The sequence below is a fragment of the Hippopotamus amphibius genome, chromosome 7 (assembly GCF_030028045.1).
Source record: "Hippopotamus amphibius kiboko isolate mHipAmp2 chromosome 7, mHipAmp2.hap2, whole genome shotgun sequence".
Classification (NCBI taxonomy): Eukaryota; Metazoa; Chordata; class Mammalia; order Artiodactyla; family Hippopotamidae; genus Hippopotamus; species Hippopotamus amphibius.
In genome coordinates, this window is record NC_080192.1 from 40,074,027 (window position 1) to 40,087,255 (window position 13,229).

Sequence of the window (13,229 nt, forward strand, 5' to 3'; positions counted from 1 at the left end):
TTTTTTGCTTAATAGCTGTTCTAATCTTCCTGTTTTTAGAATTAAAACCCTACTTAGTGTACCCAAATAAACATTCCAATTACTGGGGTTGGAGACTGAGGTGCTTTGAAAAAAAATTCCCATTTTAAAGGGGGGGGTCCTTTTCTTTTTATAATCTCTATTAAAAATAAACCACCACCAGAAAAAATTCTTCTACATTAAAAGCATCCTTAGAGCTAAAAGGTCAAAAAAAAGAGTTAATGCAATAAAAACAAAGAAACATTTAATGAGTTGATATAATTAAGTAAATATCAACATTTTATTTTATATTAATGCTTATTTTATAATCATTTAGGTAGACTAGTCAGAGCTTTCTAAAATATTGACTGAATAAATAACTTTCATTTCAAAAGATATACCTAATGTCTTCAATTTATTTACTTACTTAAAAGCTATGAGGTGCTTTCTACGAGGTATGTAAAATAAAAATTCACACATCCCTACTCATGGCATAGTAACAGTGTAAGCAATTTTAAAGCTTGATACTTCTGGTGCATAATTATTCAATTTTCTCCATATACAGACACCACACCTTGTTGTCAATAAATAATTCCACTTTAATGGCAAAGTAATAATTTAGACAGATACAGGGTGCACATTTGCAAAAAAATATATGCAAGCTGGTTTACAAGCTAGAGGAACAGTCAACCAATAGAAAATACATCACCCAGTTAAGTCCACTGACACCAAGTACTTGTTGTCGGGGCTTTACAAAGACTACAAAACTTTTCAGATGATTTATTTCACTGTTTCTATTTACATGATATGTTACATCAAAAATGTACAAAATATAAAATGTATACAGACAAATGTTTCACAAACTAGTTTAAGTTGTAAACTAGGCGGACCTACTGGGATGTATTGCAGGAATTTGTTTATGATCATGTTTGGACTGTGTTTCTCAAAATGGCAGGGAAAGATTAGCAATTTTCTTAGATCACATATTATACAAGGGCCACTCGTCACTCATCCAGCTACAGATATCGATGTTTCACCACAGATGTGATCCATGTTTGAGGCTTCGAAGTCAGGGTGACCATTCTACGTGCATAAATTCAGTTCTGATTTCCCTTAGGGCAATAGCACCGTGGAGGACCTACAGACCGCGTGACACTCTGACAACTGCACAGATGTCTCATGGTGTTATTGTTCTATAGCAACTGACCCCTGGGTGGTCACAGAGAGTAGCACCAATTGGCACGTCCTGAAAGTAGCACATTTCCACACGCATGGAACAAGTCCACACCATGGCCTAGCCCTTGGGTTGATACATTTCAAACCTGTCCTCTGTGGGTGGTGGGAATTTCTCCAGTCACTCCCATCAGTTTTCACATATGTACTCTCTTGAAAGCCTGCCATGACAGACGCACTTTCAGACATTTTCACTTTTCCAAAAATGGACTGGCTTCATGGACAGCGTTGAAGCATGCGCGCTCTAGCACTGATAGCTCCCGCATGGTCATCACAACTGTAAACACAGGACAAACACACCAGAGAATAACAGCGTTGAGGGTCTGCGCTTTGCATTTGCAACGTACAGGAAATCTCAGCAAGTGAAACATCTCTTGACACCCACAGGATAAAATACAATTTGTGTGTGTGTGTGTTTGTTTCCATTTGTGCAAGTTTTTTAAGATGATTATTTACAATACCTACCCAGTAGACTGTGCAAATCTAACCTTCTTTTACAGTATAAACGCTTTCTCATCCACAGTGATTTCACTGCATCAGTGTTCTCGAATGCTGAATTTCTCATGTACAACAATACCCATCAAAACAACATGCTCAAAATTCATAATAATTAAAAAAAAAAAAAAGAATAGGGGAGAAAAGCCGAATAGTTGTGCTCACGCTGCATCTAGTGCTTCCAGCTCTGCTGGATAAGAATTCGCAATCTCCCGCCTTCTGAAACTCTTTCCCCTGGAACTGGATGGAATTTAGCCACATGGCTCAGCTTTTAAGTGACAGTCGAAGAGGGTTTCTGGGTTACTTGAGTATTTTGGAGGATAGGCAAAGCAATCTATTCAACAAGGTAAAAATACTGATCTTTCTCCTATCCATTTCTTCAAAAACAAACACAAAAAATAGAGAGAGATGAGGCTACTGCATTAACTGCTGTTGTAAATGAAAGGACAGTGGAAATTACCAATGGTTTAGGATTTAAACCAACTGTTAAACTGTTGTAGAAATCGGTTTTAAGGCAGTGAGACAGCACCATAGGAAATGTTCCTTCTTTTCACTGACAAGGCTCAAACAAATGAAGCCCTAAAAAAGCCTTTTGTCAGTATTGACTGATAATTGGTATAAAACTCTTTTTAAGGGAATGGGCAGGTGGTTTAAAAAAGACCACGGTGGTAAAAACAACCTTATCAAACCTGTGACTCAGACACTAAGAAGTGGGTGGAGCACATCCTGTGATCATGGCAGTCGAGAATGACACTGGCACTTCTCCAGCTTGCCACAGCAGTGTTTCCCTGGGGGTTGCACAATTCCCTTTGTGCTTGCGGAGGCCTGGCCTCTTCATTTTGGAATGGGGTGAGCACACAACACAAACACTGCTGGGGCTCCGTGACCAGCACCATGTGGCACAAAGGAGTTTGGATGGATCAGAAGAATGGACCCTGCTTGGGGAGAACAGCCCCCAGAGGAAACCAAAGGAAGGAACAACAACAACAAAAAAGGTCTGCATTGTAAACTTTTAAAGAGGAAAAACAGAAAGTCCGGTTTGGCTATCCCATGTGCAATCTATTCAGTTGCCCTGTCATTAGGGTCCTTTCCAGTTGAGTAATGGAGCCTTGCATCACTCCACGGATATAAAAAGGCCTAGAAAGAAAAGCAAGTTATGCTTCCACGTCAATGTAGCATCTTGGCGGTTCAGACTTAGTTCTGCTGCCTCCTTGGAGGCCACGACTCTGGGTCAGGGCCCTGGACAGGGTGCTTTCATACTGGCAGTGGTTTAGTGAAAATACCTTACTTTTTAAACTTTTTTTTTTTTTTTTTTTTTTAAGCATAGTCTTTTCCCCTAAATTTTTTTCACCCTCTAGAGGGTAGATTCAAGAGATGAATCCAAAACGTCTTCATGGTGGCTGGTGCTGTCACTGTCGCAGCTCTGTGCGCCCGAGCAATTGGCTGCTTCTTGGAGTCTCATTAGCATATTCATCTGAAGGAAGAAAAAGAGACATCGATGGAGGCAATGATGCATGGAGGAAGCAGACCCAGGAAACACAAGGCCCCGAGCCACACGGAGGACCTGTCTCATCCCCTCCAAGTGAAACGGAAAACAATTTTAGATTTTTACTGGTTGCCCCTGGCTCCTACACTGTATCTCCCAAACATGACTGCGACAGCAAACCATAAGGACAAAATAGGCCCTCCAGATAAGTCTTTTATTTGCAGCTGTAAATGAATACAGCTCTAGCAGGGAGACTGGAAAGGAAACTGTATCCCAGCTGGACATCTGGGCTCGTGGCTGGAGAGTACGCCAAGCTGCCCAGCTTTTTGGCTGCGAGAAGCAGAAAGCATTGAATGACAGCGGAAAGTCCTGATTGTTCCTACAGGCAGATGCACACACGGGCTTCCGCACACGGTCCCTGGAGAGGAGGCGGGGATGGAGGGAAACGGAGCGAGCTGCTGCCCACGAGCCCCCGATCTGCTGCTTAGGAGCCGACCTCGAGAGGAGGTGACCGAATGAAGCCGACCATGAGCATTTGAAGAGGGAGAAGGGAAGAATCACTGTCAAGTCTCTATGGTTGTTGAATGTCTGGCTAAAATATGATGGCTATCTCACTGAAAACAAAAACCACCTTCTGGAACGAGAGCGGCTGTCTCAGGTTTCCCAGCCTCATAGGGCAATGGCAGTGTTTGTTCTCATAAGAGGGACGTAGGCATGAGAGCAGCTGCGGAGAAAGACAGCTAGCATTTCCATGTACTAGAAAATAAAAGGCAGCCACCTTGCTTGGGTTTTGATAAATCTGCAGGTCCACTGGAAGGGACGGGAAAAGAAAGATTGTTCAAAAGTGAATCATGAATAAACGGTGCAACAGTTTTAGAAAGCACAGAAAAATTGGCACATGTCTTTGGGAGGGTATGGACTTATTTTCTTATCAAGGGTTTCTATAAATTGTAATCATCTTTGTATTGTTTAATGCGTGCTAATGTTGCTATTTTATAATGTAATCAAAGTAGTTCTTTTTTTCCCTTCCAACTTAGAAATATAGGGAATCTGACCCAAAGGAAAGGAGAAATCTAAAAAGGATTCCTTAGTCATATGTTAGGCTCTGCATGCTTGTATACGCAGTATAAAATTTGTGTTCAAAAAATGCCTGTGAAATAAAAATGACAAACTGGTAATTACCAATTCCAGCAAGGATGCCTTTCTGACAAAGAAGCTACAGTTATAGCAGATTTTAAAGTCATTTTAGTATTCCTCAGGACAATTGTTTTCAATATAATTTTTTGTCTAATTCCCTGAATTCATTAAGCTAGCTACATAAAGATATGAAATGAAAGTAGTTGGTGATAACCTCTTAAACTCAGTGAGTCAAAAAGCTAAATGTCTCCAGCAATATACTGTTTCTCTCTACCCCCCTCTCACCCTTTCTTTGTTTCTCCATGTCTCTCTTACTCTGTCTCCCGCGCACGCACACACACATATACACACGCACTTTCTACCTTCATGAACACTTACAGTTCCCTTTTCCTTTCTTTCCTCAATCCCTCCCTTACTAGTAGCTGGCTATATATTCAAGCCAGCTTGAAGATGGGTGAAGATGATGTGTAAAAGAAAACTGTGTTTTGAGCACCTTCCAAGAGTAGGAATGGTTTCAAGGGTTATGCTTCCATCTCAGTCACAAATGTTTGAAATCACTTGAATGCTGACTGTTGTAAAAGTTTTAAGGTATGATGATAGTATTATTAAAATCCTAATTGTTGAAAATTGGGCCATATAGTAAATATGTTCCATTAGAATAAGTTCAAATCCCAGATACATAATAAATAAAGGCTTTACTCTGCCTTCTCATGTGGTTGCTTTGTACATTCAAGTCAGAGGAGCTTACAAGAGGGAGGTAAGATTCCATACCATTCGGTAGTCACTGGGATAGATCACCACTCTCTACAAAAGTATTTCCTTCCTCTCTTCTCCCCTGCTTCCTTCCCATACCCAGGGTCATAAATACAATGTCTTACATTTGTAATACCTCGGTCAGGCCCTTGTCATCCCCGGTATTTACAAATCTGCTAGTCTCCCAGCCTCCATCCTCTCTCCTCTAATCTGCCCTCTATTCTATTATCAAGGTGAACTTTATAAACTGCAAATCTGATGAGATAAGTCCCTTGCTCAAAAACCTTTGGTGGCTCCCCATTGTCCGTGTGATAAAATTTTAACTTCCTACAAGATGAACAAGACTTCGTATGATTTAGCAATTGTAGACTTCTGTAGCTGTCATTCCTCCGTCCCTTTCGTTCTAATCCCACCAATTTATATGCAGCTCCCTAATCTCATCATTTTTATTGTACTGTTCCATCATGTTTCACTTGCTATTTTCTTAATTTTGTATCTTCTCCACCCAACCACACGATGAATTTCTATTCACCCTTTCAGACCTAGCTCAAGCCTCTTCTCTTCTGTGGAGCTTTCTCCTAATCACTTCCTCAACAGACTCACAACTTTACCTAGGATGTACTTCTATCATTACTGTACCATAATTTATACACGTGGATGTCTCTCTCCACAGCTGGACTGTGAGCTTCTTAAAATCAGAAATGAGATCTTACTTATTTTCTGATCACCAGGTCTTAGCCCTGAGGACATACAGGTCTTAGCCCTGAGGATGTTTACTAATATTTGTGGAATGAATGAGTTTGTTGATGATGACTACACATTACATTTTTGAATACTGTGAGATGTGCCAAAAACTCAGGTCCTTGTTCAGATTCAAAAATATATTACTGACATTAAATAGTAGATTGTTTTTCTGAGTACTTCCGATTTAGATTGGACTGCAAATATGTCTTTACCTTACGTCAGTAATTATAAAAATACAGACCAATAAATGCAGAGAGATACTTACTTTCCTATCAGAATGTGCAAAGATTTTTAGACGATAAGGTTTTTGTCATTTAACATGTCAGATATCATAACCCCTTGTTCTTTAAGATGTTTAGTTGAGCAGAAGGATAGGAATCAGGGATTTTTTTTTTTTTAACCCAAATTCTCATTCAGAATGTGGAGATCCTGATCTCTTTTCCATACTAGAAGACAAGAGCATTCAGAGCCAGGGAAAAGACTGATTAATGAGTTTAGCCGACCAGGACTGTGGGAATTGGGAAAATTTAGGACATCCCCTAAACGTCCCATACTCTACAGAGTAGCCCTGAAAACAAATCTTATAAACACCTCACCTTTATCAGGAACTATATTAAAAGCTGTAAAGGCAGAACTGGAACTTCGAAAAACATTCAGAGAAAATAACCCACATTTGTACTCTAAGGCTTAACTTTATTACATTTTAATCATTCTATCAGGGGTTACTTAGTGTGTGCTCACAATTATGTGCAATTCAAACCAATTCCGCACCACTGTTGCGTTCTAGCTACATTTGAGCTAAAGGGCAGAAACCTCTTATAAAAATATACGTCCAGGCCCTTAAGAGGTTTATAGCCTAGATCAAAAGTCCTAGATAAGAGACCCCTGGGCTCTAGGTAGGTCAATGTATATATCTCTGTGACTTTATGGAACTTTTTGAAATAGTATGCAAAATCTTCTGCATGTGTGCATTTTGTTGGGAAAAATCATGAAACTTTATCAGATGGTTCACATATAAACCCTAAAACGTTCAGAATGATCAGCTGATGATATGTATGTGTTGGGGTTGTTCGTGTAAGGGTATTCCACAAAATACCAAGTCCATTTATATCTTTAGGTATACTTATAGATGACGATTTTAATCACTTCCTTTTTTGTTTAAGTAACGCAACGACCTTAATCTCAGCAGGCCTTCTTTCTGTATGGGTTGTCCAATGACCTCTTTAGTCAGAGAGTGGTAAGCTAACGAGCACATTTGATACCAATCTATGGAAAGTCATCTCTAAAAATAAAAAATACATACAAAATAAAGTCATTTTACTAAGAATACCATGTACTTAATATTTTCATAGTATTCATACTTTGGAGTTCTATGGACTTATATTAAACCTTCCATGATTGCAAATTGAGCAAGGCAGGGAATAACATCCCTCTGATTTCCAAGTCAGTTTATTCTTCTCTACTGTTGGCAACAGAAGACTAATTCTAAATTTAGACTAGTTGATACATGTAAAAAAAAATTCTTTAATTCTTCAGGTATACATTAGATCATATTCTTTCAGTTTCTTTCATTTTAGAACAAAATTCAGTTTTCTCTTACATACCTAATGAATTGAGTACTGCAATGTTTAAAATTTATTTATTTATACAATTTTCTGCATAATAAAAGAAAAATTACGGCCATAGAGTTCAGCCTGGTTTCAGTGTTTTTTGATTATTTTTAAGCATACAAGTTTGGTCTTTCATTTTAAGAATTTCACCCAGTGAAAGTAGGCCAAAGGTAAAAATTTTAAAACTTTGAGTACCAATACCAGGACAGTTTCAGATACTACCTAGGATAGCTAATGTCTCTGATGCATAAATACTAATGACCACACACCGCAGTCAAGATTACATAGGAAGAATCAAACATCAGCTTCTTACCAGGGGATCCCCCTCCGCGTCAGTTTGTGGAATGTGCTTTGAGGTTGTAGCTTCCTTCGTGGATATGCAGCCCTCATACCCAACATCTTCTGGTCGCAACTGAAGTAATGTCGGGCCCTCCTGAGGCAAAGATGCTGAGCTCCACGGGTATGTATCAAGCACCCACTTAGAGGGATCTTCCCAAGGTGCTCGTTTCCCATACATCTAAAAAGTGACCACATATTTAGCACACATAAAATGCATTTCTATTCAGTACAAGAGGTGACTACTAAGTGAGTGATTCCTTTCCACGCTGAGTCCCTATGGGACTTTCAGGGGAATGAAGCGTCCATACACAATTTTCCAGATTTTAAACATAATCCGTCTACATAGTTCACTTAAAACTTGAAGGCTAGGGCTTCCTGGGTGGTGCAGTGGTTGAGAATCTGCCTGCCAATGCAGGGGACATGGGTTCGATCCCTGCTCCAGGAAGATTCCCACATGCTGCGGAGCAACTGGGCCCATGCGCCGCAACTGTTGAGCCTGCGCTTTAGAGCCCGTGAGCCACAACTATTGAGCCCATGTGCTGCAACTACTGAAGCCCACGTGCCTGGAGCCCGTGCTCCGCAACAAGAGAAGCCACAGCAATGAGGAGCCCGCGCACCACAACAAAGAGTAGCCCCCACTCACCCGCAACTAAAAAGAAAGCCTGCGCAAAGCAAAGAAGACCCAACACAACCAATAAAATAAATAAATTAATTAATTAAAAAAGAAAAAACTTGAAGGCTAGACTAAATAAAGCTGCAGCGGAAATAAAGCTGAACAGTTGGGATAGATGGCCAACATGCGGGGGACAGCACGAGGGAGCTTTATTTTAAATACATGAAGAAATGGCTGCCCACATTTATCTTTGTTAGTAATTTTACAAACTAAAAGAAAGCTCAACATTGAGAAAGGAAAGCTCCAGTAATGGAGAAACAAAAAGAGCCATGCTAGACACTAAATGGCTTTCTTTACCAAAGTGCACTTTAAAAAGATGAGGAGTGAAAGAGGCTTCTTCTCTCTGTCCACTTCATTCTACTCAAATTTTCCTTGAAAATAAGAATCCCTTTTCTGACAACCATTTCCCTCAGATTAAATTCCTCTATGATCTCATTGCTTCCTGTTAAAACTTTTCTTAGGTATTTATTTTATAAGGCCACTTAGTAAAAGAGGAAAATTATGAGAAATGAAAGCTTTGTCAGAATTCACATGGAGGGAGAAAGTTAGTAAGAGAGAGATTATAAAGCCTGGTTAAAATACTGGCAGTAGAGTAGAGAGCAGATGAATTTAAGCAATTAAGCTGAAAGCAAAGCCAAAACGAAGCTGGGAAGGGCACACTGAGGAGAGAGAGGTTGATGGGACTTGGTAAGAAAAAAAAAAAAAAGTATAAGCCACAGAGGCACAGAAAGAAAAGTTAAAATTAAGAGAAGAAGGCAGTAACATGAGTAGGCTAGTTCTTTAATGGACTTTCCTACTCCACTGAGGGCAAGGCTGGTTGCTAAGTGTGTATTAGGTCCTGGATGGCACAGAACACCAGTGTGAAGTGTTGTAAGTGGCTTGTTGTGGTTCAGTGAGACAAAAGCAAAATGGCGGACACTGAGGCCATGAAAGGCCCATGGCTGCCTTGGAATTGGTTTTTTTTTTTCTTTTTTTTTTTAACATTTGGGGCAGATCTATTTTATTTTTTTTAATTAACTAAATTATTATTTATTTATTTATTGGCTATGTTGGGTCATCGTTGCTGCACAAGGGCTTTCTCTAGTTGTGTTCAGCAGGGCTACTCTTCGTTGTGGTGTGTGGGCTCCTCGTTGCTGTGGCTTCTCTTGTTGCGGAGCATGGGCTCTAGGCATGTGGGCTTCAGTAGTTGCAGCACATGGGCTCAATAGTTGTGGCTCAAGGGCTCTAGAGCACAGGCTCAACAGTTGTGGCACACGGGCTTAGTTGCTCCATGGCATGTAGGATCTTCCTGGAGCAGGGATCGAACCCATGTCCCCTGCATTGGCAGGCTGATTCTTAACCACTGTGCCACCTAGGAAGCCCCTGGAATTGTTTTTTGAGTTCCTCCTGGGGAAGCTGTATGAGGCTGTGGCAGCTTGCCTTAAGGGAAAAAAAAAGTTCAGGTCTTGATAGCTGTGCGTTTCTTTCGGGGATGATGGTAGGGGTAGCAATGGTTAGATTTTTTTTTTTTTTTATAGTTCTCTTCTTTTGGAGGAGAAATTTTCTCTCAGTTAAAAATCTACTTCATAGAGGATGTAAAACATAGCTTGCTATACAACTTAAACTAATTGAAGGAAAGTGTATAATTCTTGGAAAGGAAATGTTACAAAAAGAATATGAAATCTAGTAGAATCAATTGGTGAGGCCAGCCTTTTAAAGAATCATCAAGGACAGCAAAATCGGAGGTGACGAATAAAAAGCTAAACAGGCTCAATTCTATATTTCAGAGTAAAAGAGATGCTACAGGAAAAGAAAGCAGAGAAATTTTAACATTGAGAAGGAGATGATCTGATTGTTGGCATTTCACGAAAGACAGAATCATCAGAATAAAAATCGGAATCCAGTGCATCACCAGTGTTTTTTCAACTAGAACATCTGGCAAAGAGTATTCCCCTTACAGTTCCCCACCAAAGCATCACCCTTCATTTGGAGAGAGATTTTTTATTCCTCTCAACTCAGATTTTCATATTTGCAACCATGCTTTGTTTTTCCACCTCTTGTTCCAATTCATGGTTCTTTGTTGCCAGTAGATCCAAGGAAGTGGTTCGTGACATATGTGATTCCTTTTCTTCCTGTTCCTCCAGAAGTCACATATGGGCCATCCCAAGAACATCATCTGCCAACCAACTTCTGGTCCAGTATATCCTTCAGTAGCAATGAGAACCCTCTACTCACCAAAGGGTTTTCCTTTTTCTCTCCAAGTGCTGAATCCCTCCTGCCTCCTGCCGAACCCCAGCCCCCGGCCACTCCCTACATCATGGTTGATTCAGCTTTCACACTAGACTGTTAGTAAACACCCAGAACCACAGCAAAAAACTCGAGATGTTTTTTCCCTCCCCCATAATTTTTTGAAGTATCTCTCAGTTTGGGAAATTGGTATTACCTTAGTGATTCTGCCTTTGTTTAAATGGAAGCGTTATAGAATGATAATTCTCAGGATAGTGTTTTATAAATAATATTAATTTAAATATTAAAAACACTAGGTACTAAAAAAATTAGATCTAAGGATTTTTAGGTATTATTGTTTCTGAGTTTTTAAAATGCTTCTAATTCTTTCTAGGTATTAGCAAATGAATACGAAATAAGGAGAACTTCACATATAAAGATTTGGATCATAGTTTATTAATACTGAAATAGTATCTCAAAAACAAATAATCCATTTAAATATTAATTTTAAAATTATGATCTTGTGAATATTTTACATAATTTTTTTTTTTTTTTGGTACAAATGATTGAAATCGAGAGACCTAACTCACATCTGAGATAGCACAATAGTTTTAGAGGAATCCTGATATGTGCTGCGTTATACTTGAAAAATAAAAATCTTTGGTAGAGTCTTTAATTTTGTTGGAGACACTTTCTGGGGCTAGTTTGTCTCATACCCTTAAAAATATGAAATTGAGTTATTTAAATCTGGAGTAGAACCAATTGACAGCATTCTCTAGCATCATTACCTCTGAATGTTCAGGACACCCTCATAATATTCATCACGTTCACCAGAACCATCGTGAGAGTTCTCAATCACTGCCATGCCCCTCTACTAGGTGAGGAAAGCGTGATGGCAAAAGGAAGCAAAATGAAGTAAAACAGACAACCAGTTTTTTTTAGACAGTGAAATAAAGACTTAACAGAGTACTGCAGATGACAAAATGTGAAAAGCATGAAATATATCTTAATTCTAGCAGCAGTTGTGATAACCAGAAATAGAGATACCTAAGCAAAAACTGCCTAAACCTTGGCTGAGTTATTGTAAAGATGACTAGATTTTTCTGCCACAAGTTTGGTGATTATACAACACAAATCTTAAAAAATTCACACAAGTTTTATAATTCTACAATGTCATGAAATTTCAGCTTCAATATAAGGAAAAAATAAAGACTGATGGAAAAGGGATGATATGTTTTGTTGGAGAAAAAGGGTTTTCTTATTAGTGATGTATTTTGACTTCTTAGTTAAGAGTAAATAGAAGGAGTGGTTGCAGGGCCTCATGATGTAAGGGAGATGAGAGGACCAGCAGGGATGCTGCTAAACTAACCTGTTATAGATTTTAAACAGTCAAATGCCTCAGATTTAGAGCACTCTCAAATACAGTAAAGGACCTTGCGAGTCACATTAAAGGGCTTCAAATAATGAAATATCCTACAGCGGGGAACCTATAAGCAAAAACTACTTGTTGCAGATTATATAAGAAGAGAATAAATCATCGAGGTCCATATAAACATGCTTGTCTTATAAGATGGAGAACTGTGCAATTAACTAGCTATCTAATAAGAACAGGTCTGTAAACACCTATGGCAATAAAGTTGGCCTTCAATGTGTACTTGTTGGAATAACTGTGCTTTCTCTTTCTCCTACATATTTATTCTCAGAACAGAAAAAATGTATTGTACACTATTTGTTCTTTCAAACTTTACAGCTATATTATATAGTTCATGCCTTTATTTTTCTGGACAAATACTCAGAGAAATGATTTTTTTTTTTTTTTTGCTTTCAAAGGATGATTTTTTTCACTTAGTTTTTTAAAACAGTAAAGAAAATTGAGTACTATACCTGCAGACCTTCTCTCACTGCCTCCAGAATATAAGGTACCAAAGAATAGTTCCAGAGATCCATGAACCATACTCTAGAACCTTCTACATCCATGGGGCAAGGAAGGAAAAGTCGAGGACCTGAGAAGAAACAAGTAACAAAAGACTTTTGAGAACCACTGTATTTAGCAATCTATACCCATATTTAGACACCATTTGGGGGGGGGGATTAATATGTTTCTTATAGGATTCTTAGAAAATTATAATCTTGGGCAGTTTGATTATTATTAAAGTGTATTTCACTAAAGACTCAATCTCCAGGACCCTCCTTTCTTTTTACACTACAACCTTAAACTAAAACATAACATTTTAGCATTAGGAGAAACCTTAAATGTTATAAATCAGTCAATTTGCCGCATTTTACAAATGATAAACGATGCTGGAATGAACTGCAGAATATAAGAAGGAGGTCTCTGCCTTGGTCTTCTGATCACAAATATAGAATTAATCTAATTTATAGTCTTCAGTGAGTCTATAGTGTCTTCAATGAGTATGCCTTTATGATCCAGAGCAACGGGAAAGGGAATTTTTTTTCCATGCAATTTAAGAAGGAATATAAAACCAAACATCTTTATGCCAACTCAAGACAATTAATTCAAACAATTTTGTCTTCATGAGAAATATAAAACACCTAA

The 13,229-nt window shown here is 38.7% G+C and overlaps 1 protein-coding gene across 3 annotated transcripts in view; it reads right to left on the minus strand.

The window, feature by feature from the left end:
- Window positions 1-3,013: 3,013 nt before the first annotated feature.
- Window positions 3,014-13,229, minus strand: part of NAV3 (neuron navigator 3) — an 826,584-nt gene continuing 816,368 nt past the window's right edge. For all 3 annotated transcript variants that reach the window (XM_057740850.1, XM_057740848.1, XM_057740849.1), the window contains 3 exons: window positions 12,557-12,675; window positions 7,769-7,972; window positions 3,014-3,199 (listed from right to left, as the gene is read on the minus strand). In XM_057740850.1, coding sequence (XP_057596833.1) covers window positions 3,080-3,199; window positions 7,769-7,972; window positions 12,557-12,675 — 443 coding nt within the window. In that variant the 3' untranslated portion in view covers window positions 3,014-3,079. The remainder of the gene's footprint in view (window positions 3,200-7,768; window positions 7,973-12,556; window positions 12,676-13,229) is intronic.